This window comes from Chiloscyllium plagiosum, chromosome 11 (genome assembly GCF_004010195.1).
Source record: "Chiloscyllium plagiosum isolate BGI_BamShark_2017 chromosome 11, ASM401019v2, whole genome shotgun sequence".
Classification (NCBI taxonomy): Eukaryota; Metazoa; Chordata; class Chondrichthyes; order Orectolobiformes; family Hemiscylliidae; genus Chiloscyllium; species Chiloscyllium plagiosum.
In genome coordinates, this window is record NC_057720.1 from 285,691 (window position 1) to 296,485 (window position 10,795).

General features: G+C 44.8%; 1 protein-coding gene across 1 annotated transcript in view; it reads right to left on the minus strand.

Annotated features, from left to right (window-relative positions):
* Positions 1-10,795, minus strand: part of col11a1a (collagen, type XI, alpha 1a) — a 251,811-nt gene that overhangs the window by 83,085 nt on the left and 157,931 nt on the right. The window contains exons 34-37 of the mRNA XM_043700060.1: positions 10,472-10,561; positions 9,355-9,408; positions 6,543-6,650; positions 1,159-1,266 (exon numbers count right to left, since the gene is read on the minus strand). Coding sequence (XP_043555995.1) covers positions 1,159-1,266; positions 6,543-6,650; positions 9,355-9,408; positions 10,472-10,561 — 360 coding nt within the window. The remainder of the gene's footprint in view (positions 1-1,158; positions 1,267-6,542; positions 6,651-9,354; positions 9,409-10,471; positions 10,562-10,795) is intronic.

A 10,795-nucleotide genomic window follows, 5' to 3' on the forward strand; every position in this document is an offset into this window, starting at 1 on the left:
TAATCCTCACCACCCCTCCACCCTCACCTTCACTGTCCCCTCGACCCTCACCACCCCTCCACCCTCACGTTCGCTGTGTCAGGAAATGTCTCCCTCCCACCATCCACCATGTACCCCCTCCATCCCCAGTTCTGAACGACACACCCACCAGATCCACGTCCCCAGATCATGATCGCACCCTGATCCTCCAAACCCCTCCCACTCCCTCCCTTCCCTTGACCCTGTCCAGCTCCCCACCCTGATCCATTCTCCTGGCTTAAATCTGATTGGTGATAAACAATGTGGAAACGTTATAATTTGAGGGGGGAAGGGGCGCTTAAGAGTGGGGGGGCAGGGAGGGGGAGGTGCCTGTGTTTCCTCCGCTCCATGTCCCCCTCCCCCACACCGTCTCCATCTCTCGGGAAATCTCATGGTCACTTTCCCCACAGCCAATGGGCAACAGATGCATGGCCCCTCTGTTTACAGGCTGGTCAACAGGTAGCAGGCCATTGGGAGGGACAGTGGGGTCAGGGGTCAGGGATGGTGGAAGGAAGGTGTTCAGTTCTTGGTGTGGTGACCAAAGTTCTCCAGATGATCTGGAGGTTGAAGTTAAATTGTTTGAGGAAAAAAGGTGTATTTTGGAATGTAATTCATTACTTTTAAAATAATTAAAGGTGTTTAGAATAATTAAAAGGAGTTGATTGGGCTGACAGAGTGAATCTGATTCCCCTGTGGACGGGCAAAACCTTCCAATCAGAGCCTGGCCATTCAGGAGTGAGGTACAGGAAATACCTCCCCTTCACGAGGGGGGGAGGATGGGAAGGAGTTCTGGAACATTCTCTCAAAACAACTTATGACGTTGGAAGGTGGGATCAATGAGACGTTTTAAAAGAGATTAAACATTTTTTTCTGGGATGTTGAGGGATTTGTGGAAAGTTGGGTAAGTGAAGCTCATATCTACATCTGGCCTGGTCGATCCCAAAGACAATAAGGCTCTTTCCTCATCTATAAATTATAGAGCTGGTGTAATGGGCTGAATGGCCACCTTTAATCTCTATGAATTGCAAAATGACCTTAAGTAACAAGTCAAGAAGTCTCACCATCACCTTGTCAACCATTGGAAAGGCAATAAGTCAGGCGTGTGATAGGAGAATAATGGGAGGTGGAGTGCTCGCTCACCTTGTCACCATCTTCTCCCGGAGGTCCTTGTGGCCCGGCAGGACCAGGCAAACCAACTGGTCCCTGCACCCCATCACGACCAGCTGGACCCGGGGGTCCTTTCTCCCCCTGGAAGAGGACAGAAAGAGGCAAGTGAAACATGGGTAAAGGTTTGAAAATCCATTCATCATGCCTCAGTTAACCAGGAAGGGAGGGGTTCAGTCGATCCTGAAGGTGTCAGCGTCAGGTTTACAAACAGACAGTTTGAGATTGAGGCAGACTACATAATTGGATCAGCAGCATTTATCTATCGGGACACCAACTCTGTGCCACATTGCTGTTTGGCCAATCAGCCTGGTATCAGTGACAGGGAGTCACTGCAGCAAAATACTTTTCTGAAATAAAAACTGAAAACATTAGAAATACCCACAGGTCTGGTAGCAATGTCATCATGTCCTGTTGAATATTTGCACTTTAAAATGTTGTTATCTCTGATTCTGGCTCTGCAGATTCTATCAGACTTGCTGAGTATCTGCAACATTTTCTGTTGTTATGAACCCTACCGCATGACCACAGACACGAGTGACCATCCATTTGGAAAGGCTGATGTTAATTAGGGAGAGACTTAGATATTGTTAAGATCAATTAGAATAATGTCACTGAAGGAAAAGTGAATATTGATCACTGTGCTGCAGCAGATGTTGGATATCTGGCCTGTCAGATGGTATTTGACATCATGTCAGAACAAGAGACTTATTTAAATATAAAACGCTCATTGTGTAAAGGAAATAATGGTGGTTATTTTACTTGTGGCCAGGGTCATCCCAACGCCTAGTAAAAATGCTGGGGTGAACCCATTCTGCTGGGCTTCCCTGTAGCTGTTTGATGTGAGCAGAATGTTAGTGGCTTTAGGTGAGACCTCCTCCACTCCCTGGGGAAATGCTCCACCTCTAAGCAAATGGCCAGCAGCGCCCCTAGGAGCACAGGTCAATGTTGGTACTGCAGCCAGTGATTGACAGGTTATCTCTGACTTTGTACTGGAAAGTGAGGTGTATTGCTAAGCCCAGTCTGACAGGCATCAACCAGGATGCCATGGGGGTGAGAATCCAAGGTATAGACAGTTCAAAGGGAGGGGAACAGCATGGGGTGGGGGATATAGTGTTGGGAAATATCATTGCAGTGTCACTGAGGGGCTGAATAGACTCACAAAGGAGGTCTATCCCTATCTGGTCACAGTCAACATGAAAAGTAAAAACTGTTGGAGTTACACTTGAAGCCAGCCTCTGTCCTTTGCAGGAAAGGTTACAGCTGGTGGTGTGAGGGTAGGGTTAGTGGTAGTTAAGAGGGCATTGCTTATTAATAGGGTTATTAATTGACCAATAAAAAGTCTCAACTGGCCAAGAGGTGGAAGGAGGCCCAATGTCTCCTCCTCCTCCTCCTGAATGAAATATTGTGTTAGTCACTTGGGGAGATGAAAAGATCAAGGTCCATGGCACTATGACCAATTAGCTCCCTCTGGTTACCTGCCAACCTGCTCCTCAGGAAGATGCATTCGGTAAGAAATCGCCCTGGTGGAGGGTCTGATCCAGGATGTGATTAGTGACAGGAAGCACAGGGAGTGGTGGAAGATGTTCCGAGACCCAGAGGGTACAGCCACACAGAGTGTGAGAGACAGTAACATATAACGTCCACAGTGTAGAGACTGTGTTTTTTTTTAGAAACTGTGGACTACCATATAAAGAATAGTTTTACAAAGCAGGGATTTACCAGGATGGCTGCATAATTTCATAGTAGGAACCTTCATATTTATTGGGAAATCTTTTCTTTGTGGCTGTGTATTCCTGCAATGTGCGGATTATCAGGATGCAAGGAGTTGTCTACAAGTCAAGCTGATTGGTTCTCAGGTAACCGAGTAGGTTGGAAGTAGAAACAAGTTACAGAGACAGTGGGACTGAGAAAAAGAAAAAGACACTGAAGGGTATGCTGTGGTTCTCCCCAGCAGAAGCTGCCTGTTCTCTGCAGTAAAAAAAGCTTGAAGAGAATCAGCTACTTCTCCTGCAGCAGTTGCTGAGGGCTGATAAATCAGAGACATTTTCCAAGTGAATCAGTTGCTCTCCACTTCTTACAAAAAAGTGGAAGCTTCCAGAGAAAGACATCTGGCCACACAGAGGCTTAGTGGTTAGCCCCACAGCGGCAGGAACCCAAGTTCGATTTCAGACTCGGGTGACTGTCTCTGTGGAGTTTGTACATTCTCCCTCTGTCTGCATGGGTTTTCTCCACATGCTTTAGTTTCCACTCACAGTCCAAAGATGTGCAGATTAGGAGCATAGGCCATCGTAACTAGGGGGGGTCGTGGGGATATGGTAGGGGGCTAGGTCTGAGTGTGAAGCTCTTCGGAGTGTTGGTTCAGACTTGATGGACATTGGCCTGGCTAACCAAAGAACGATTATCTCAACATCGAAACTGGGAAGCAGATATTTAATTGACTAATTGTCTAATTACTTATAATAAATAATTCTTGTTCATTTCAGAAAGGAGCCTTGCTTTCTATTGACATTGGTCTAAAAGTCAGGGAAATGTAGGAACTTGTGTCATTTTAAAAATGTTAACATTTGGTTGGAGTTGAGGAAGAGGGCCCTGGCCATGTGGGCTGTGACAGCAGGTCACATGGTGGGTTTGAGGCCAGTGTGACTGATGGAGTGGAACGGGCAGAAACATTGCCAGCTGCTACCCCAGTTTGGCAGAGATGGAGGAGTTTGAGATGAAACACTTCAGGATGATTAATATTCAATCACAAGGATGTGTCATTTGTCACTTTTTAAAATATTGTTGAGCAGTAGCGTTCCAAATGTTCAAATCTGTGAATCCTAAAAGGTGGCAGATCAAATCTATTAACTAGCCCTCAGCTGAAGCCTCACAGCAGTGCTCTCCCTGAATGGTGTGAAGGCCTGAGGAAGGTCTACGGTACATTTTTCAGGCTGTTATGAGGGATGAGGGAGTTCAATTCTGAGACGTAGGAAACTTCAAACCCTTCCCCTCACAACAAGCAAGAGTTCACAGGTGACTTAGAGGTTTAGAGTATTTCCTGGATCAGAAATTGGCGAGTTGAAAGAAGACAGAGGGTGGTGGTTGATGGGAAATGTGCATCCTAGGGCTCAGTTACCAGTAGTGTGCCACAAGCATCTGTTTTGTGGTCACTGCTGATTGTCATTTTTATAAATGATCTGGAGGAGGGTGTAGAAGGATGGGTTAGTAAATTTGCAGATGACACTAAGGTAGGCAGAGTTGTGGATAGTGCCAAAGGATGTTGTGGGTTACAGAGGGACATAGATAAGATGCAGAGCCGGGCTGAGAAGTGGCAAATGGAGTTTAATGCAGAAAAGTGTGAGGTAGTTCACTTCAGGAGAAGTAATAGGAATGCAGAGTATGGGGCTAATAGTAAAAGTCTTGGCCGTGTAGATGAACAGAGAGATCTCAGTGTCCAGGTACATAAATCCCTGAAAGTTTCCACCCAGGTTGATGGGGTTATTAAGAAGGCATACGGTATGTTGGTGTTTATTGGTAGAGGGATTGAGTTTTGGTGCCACAAGGTCATGCTTCAGCTGTACAAGACACTGGTAAGGCCGCACCTGGAGTATTGCGTGCAGTTCTGGTCACCACATTATAGGAAGGATGTGGAAGCTTTGGAAAGGGTTCAGAGGAGATTTACTAGGAATGTTACCTGGTATGGAGGGAAGGTCTGACGAGGAAAGGAAGAGGGACTTGAGGCTATTTTTGTTGCAGAAAAGGTTGAGAGGTGACTTAATCGAGATGTATAAAATAATCAGAGGGTTAGATAGTGTGAAAGTGAGGACTGCAGATGCTGGAGATTCGAGTTGATTGCTGGAAAAGCACAGCAGGTCAGGCAGCATCCGAGGAGCATGAAAATCAACGTTTAGGGTGGACAGTGACAGTCTTTTTGCTTGGATGGTGAAAGCTAACATGAGGAGATAGAGCTTTAAATTGAGGGGTGATAGATTTAGGACAGATGTCAGAGGTGTTTTCTTTTTAACTCAGAGTAATAGGGGCGTGGGACACACTGCCTGCAACAGGAGTAGACTCACTGATGTTAAGGGCATTTAAATGGCCATTGGATAGACATGTGGATGAGAATGGAATAGTGTCGGTTAGATGGGCATCAGATTAATTTCAAGGTCAGTGCAACATCGAAGGTTGAAGGGCCTGTGCTGCGCTGTAACGTCTATGTAAAATGAGGGGTTTTGATCAAGAAACAAAAGTCAATTAGCAGAGGTCATAGTGTCAAAACTATTGACAAATGATGGATGGGAGACAAAGATGCCTTTGCATGTGGAGAGCTTTTGACCTGGAAAGCTTAACCCGGGAAGGTTATAGGACCTCATTCTAATGATAATTTTTAGTGGGGTTTGTACAGGGCCTGGACAAGACACAAGAATGTGGGAATAATCCTGACTATTCTGTCAAAGAGAGCTGACAGGCTGAAGGATCTCCAGCACAGAATGATTCCTGACAGACATTGATGAAGTACACAGCAGCATCAGGGAACTTGCAGTCTGTGTATGAATATCAGCAAGTGTGAGGTGGTGCACATTCGTAGGAAGATCAGGGTCATTAACTCATTGGGAAAGAGTAGGATTGCTGAGGTCCACTCTGAAACCACATTAGTGAGTTTCTGATGAACAGAGTTAGCTGGGAACCAGACATTAACGAAGATCTTGACCAGGCAATGGTGGGTAAATTACGAACTTGATTAGGTGTAAGATGAACTATTTTAGTAAGAAGAACATGGAAGTAATTCACAGTTTGGAAAGTAAGATTGCAAATGAGCTGAAGGTGTTGAAGTCTCTGGATGATGGTGAGTAGCTGTGCAGACAAATAAGATCATTAAACATACCAGAGTGAACAGCTGGCATGCATTTTTGGAGGATCAGAATTTTAATGAACCTGCATCGAACTTGTGCTGAGTTATGCACTCCAGATTCAAGAAAAGAATGTTAATGCAGAAGGGAAGGTGCAAGACTGATTGAGAAAAGCAAAGAGAGGAGTGATGGGATAGCTGACTCGTTCACTACAAAATGCGAGGGTTGACCTGAAGGAGAGTTTTGCGATGACAAAGAGCATGGATTCCACTTGCAGAAAGGAAGGTAGGGAGTGATGAGAATGTGGAACTCACTCGCACTGGGATGGTTCGAGGTGAACAGCATTGATAATATGAAGAGGAAGCTGGGTAAATACACAAGGTTCAAAGGATGTGGTATTAGGGTGAAGGCAGCTGAGAGGCTCCATGTAGAGCAGAGACCCCAGAACAGGGCGGCTGCAGCAAAGGGCTATAATTGTATGTAACTACAGGCTGATCTTTCAGCCCTGTGAAGATGGACAACACTTACAGGAGCTCCCTTCTCTCCAGCAGGACCAAGGCCCCCTTGAGGACCAGGACGGCCAGGAAGACCAATCGGTCCAGCAGATCCAGCAGCTCCTCGCTCGCCAGGAGATCCCTGAAAACAATCATCCAGTCAGTTTCTCAATGATAATAACCACATGTACACTGAACATCATTCAAGAGTTACTCAGGAATCCAACTCCAAACACAGCCTTACAACCAATCACATTGCAACCCAATCCCAATACAACAACTCATTTCAAAACAGCCCTCCTATTCCCAACACCTCCACAAACCTCAAACTGCCCCTCCAACTCCAATCTCAGCTCCACAAAGACCAACCTCCCCCATACCCTCACCCTAATGTCCCTAACCCAGTGAACCCCAATCCAACTCACACCACCTCAGTGGAATCTGTAACGTGCTGCCCCAGAAATGATATAGATTCTGGGGTGTTTTCTGAGGTTTTCAAATTGATAAAAAGGATTGAGAGATTTTGAACAAAGCTGGGGAAACAGTGTTGAGGTACAGATCAGCTATAATCTGAGGGAATGGCAGGACATTAGATTTGATTAGATTAGATTAGATTAGATTAGATTAGATTAGATTACTTACAGTGTGGAAACCTGCTGAAGGGATGTAATAGACTTTCTCTGTTTCAAATTTGCTTCATTCCTCAACTGTCTGCTTTAAGGCTGTGATTTACACAGTTAATGAGAGCAGGAAAGAAAGAACATTCCACAGTATTCTGCATCTCCCCTTGTACAGGCAAACTGAAAGAACGTTTCACCTCAGTCCAACAGGGAATAGAATGGAGATTGGGAGGTCAGGATATTAATAATAATGCTACTTCAAACTGAGAAAGATTGTCCTCACTCTCTGACAGACTGTCGTTAACAAAATCTGCTCAGCTCAGACATTTGGCCTGTTGAACAGGCCAAAAGTATCAAAGAACTCAAATAACTCCATCAGAGAAAAAGTAACTGCATTTAATTGCAGGGCAGCAACAGCATGGGGTTAGATACAGAGTAAAGCTCCTCCTACACTGTTCCCCCAGCAAACACTCCCAGGATAGGGATAGCATGGGGTTTTATTTGTGGGATCTTGCTGTGCTAGATTAGGGACTATATTTTCTTCATTGTAACAGTGTCTAGACTTTCAGATGAATTTCCTTGTGTTTCATGTTTTGGGATGGGGGTCCTGTTGAGAAGGCATTTGAGGAATATAGACCTTTTCCAGAATACAATTCTCTGGATGTGGTTGTGAATGAGTCAGAGCATGGCTAATGGATTTTTAAAAACACATCAGTATTCTCTTGTGATAGATTATTGATTTTTCAGCATTTTATAATGGTACATTCACCTTCTGAAGTATTTGAAGTATATTTGATCTGTTAACAGTTAAACTCCACTTTCATTGAAACTGCTTTGAAATTGCTGTCTTTTGTAATAAGTATTTAAATGTTATGCAAACATATGCAAATCCACAGGGAATATTTGCTTCTGATATGCACTTTTGGAATGAAAGTATTTGTCTTCAAGGGGAGTTTTTTTCTACTTAATCTTTTCATGATTCTGAAGGTCAAGGAATGTAAATTCTCTAGTTTATGCACTGCTTGGATATGCTGAATACGTTTAGATATTCAGGAAAGAACAACCAATTTGCATTTCTGAGATATTTTCATTGTTACCGGCAGCTCTTTACATGCTGCTGATAGAGCCCTTCAAAATCCAGCAAAGGAAACAAAAACCTACATTTCCATAGTGCCTTTAGCAACCTCTGGATTTTCCAATGCTTTTACAGACAATCAAATTCTTCTGAAGCATACACATTGATGTAGTGAGGAACAATAGCCACCAAATGGAGCATAGTATGAGGCGTCAAGCAAGGGTATCGTGAAGGGCCAGAAACCCCCTCAGGAAGGCTGTACGGCAACTTCTGATATTGTTCCCCTATGCAGCGAAGATGGAGATAGCAGTCCCCACCCAGTGAATGCTGTCACACACGCCTGGCTACGTGACTCCCAGATCACTGAAGAGAACCAGCAGGATACAGAGAAAATTGCAAGTTGGACCCTGGGGAATCTGTACCCCTTCATATAGGGCAGGTTGGTGTGGTGCTGATCTCACGCGATCAGTAATCCACTAACATAGGCTAATGTTCCGGGCACATGGGTTCACATCTCACCAGGGTAAATAGTGACGTTGAGTACAAAAATCTGAAATAAAATACTTGCCTATTGACGATGATGGAACACAGTTGGGAGTCAGACTCACTAATGTCGCTTAGGGAAAGAAACTGCCAACCTTCCCTGGTCTGACCTACACAAGGCTCCACACCCACAGCAATGTGGTTGACACTTAACTGCCCTCTGAAATGGCCACTCAGCTCAAGGGCAATTAGGAATGGACAGCAAACGCTGACCTTCCACTCAACATCCACATCCTGAGAATGATTTAAATAAAATCCCAAGCCCATTTTCATGAATTTGTTCAACATTCACCATAGCTGTATGTTCAATCAAAGTCTCTCAATCTCAGTTTGAAAAGCTCCCATTGGCCTCTGGCTCCCACAGGTCTCTGTGTCATTGAGTCCTGGATCATCACAGCTCCCTGAGGGAACCATGTCCCTGACATCAACACCCCACAGCACCTTTAATGCTGATGTAAACATGACCTTGTGTGGCTGATTTTACTAACGTGTTTTAGTTCATCAAGATGTTAATCGTCTCCTCACTGACACTGTGTGAGAACCACACTGTACACCAATTCCCAGAGCCCTCCTATAAAATCCCAATTCCAATCGGGGGAAACACTCACAACGGGGCCGGTCGGACCAATTGGACCCTCGCCTCCTTTCAATCCACCCGGTCCCTGCAGGTCAAAAAAAAAACAACAGAACGTTACTTTAGATTTCATCTGAAAACAGAGAGAGAGATAGAGTGAGAGAGAGCGAGAGAGAGAGCGAGAGAGAGAGACAGAGAGAGAGACAGAGAGAGAGAGACAGAGAGAGAGAGAGACAGAGAGAGAGACAGAGACAGAGAGACAGAGAGAGAGAGAGAAAGAGAGAGAGAGAGAGAGAGACAGAGAGATATCCGAGATCAGAACATCATTTTATCCAGTAATCGCAAGAAATGTTTATACTCTTTCCATCATATCCTCCTGTTTAAAACTTTAACACCATAAAGTATCGGAGCAGAAATTGACCATTCAGCCCACAGGCCTAGAGCTGTACAGCAAAGAAACAGACCCTGCCATCCAACTCGTCCATGCCGACCAGATATCCTGAACTAATCTAGTCCCACCTGCCAGCACCTGGCCCCCTATCCCTCCAAACCCTTCCTATTCATATATCCATCCAGATGCCTTTTAAATGTTGTAATTGTACCAGCATCTGCCACTTCCTCTGGCAGCTCATTCCATACAAGTACCACTCTCTGTCTGCTCCACTGTCCAATGAGATCATGACTGGACAGATCAGATCATTCTCAACTCCCCCTTCCTTTTCCCCATAAAGCCTTGATTCTCTTCCTGATTAAATATCTGTCTCTCTCAGCCTTGACAATGACACCACCTCACCAGCCCTCTGTCCAGAACTCTTCAGTATATTCCTTTTAATTTCATAAACTCTTTAACTCTCTGCTCCTGTTCATCCTTTCGGATTGTGCCCTTTATTTAATCTTGTTTATCTCCACTCTTGCCTCCAAATCCAGTCGCTTTAGATGTCTCTCAACAGGAAACTGTACCTGCTACACGCTCATCGTTCCTGCAGCATCTTCACGTTTCTCACTGTTCCTCTCATTATCTCTGTGCTGGAGTTTGTCATGTGTACATTGATATCATAATTAGCATTGGGTCCTGAAGCACAGGAGCACAAGGTGGCCATTCAGCCCATTGAGGCTGCTGTACCAGTTATAAACCAGACTGTTGACTTTACCATTGCTCCAGCCAGGCCTCTCTCTCCAGGGAACCCACGAAGACCTGGAGGACCATCTTTTCCAGCAACACCCGTAGGCCCTGGGTCACCCTGTAATGGAAACAGGAAACAATATTAAAGCAACAGATTTTAAAATATGTCAGCTTATAATGCTAGAGATCTGAGGCAAAGATACAGCATTTGGAGACAGAATTTAATGTAAGCTAGTTAGAATATGGTCACCTCCTCACTCTATTACTCCAATATTCTTCAGCTCAGCTTCATCCCCGACACCCCTCCCAATCCTATAACCCCCTCCATCCCCTACACCCCCTCCCTATTTCT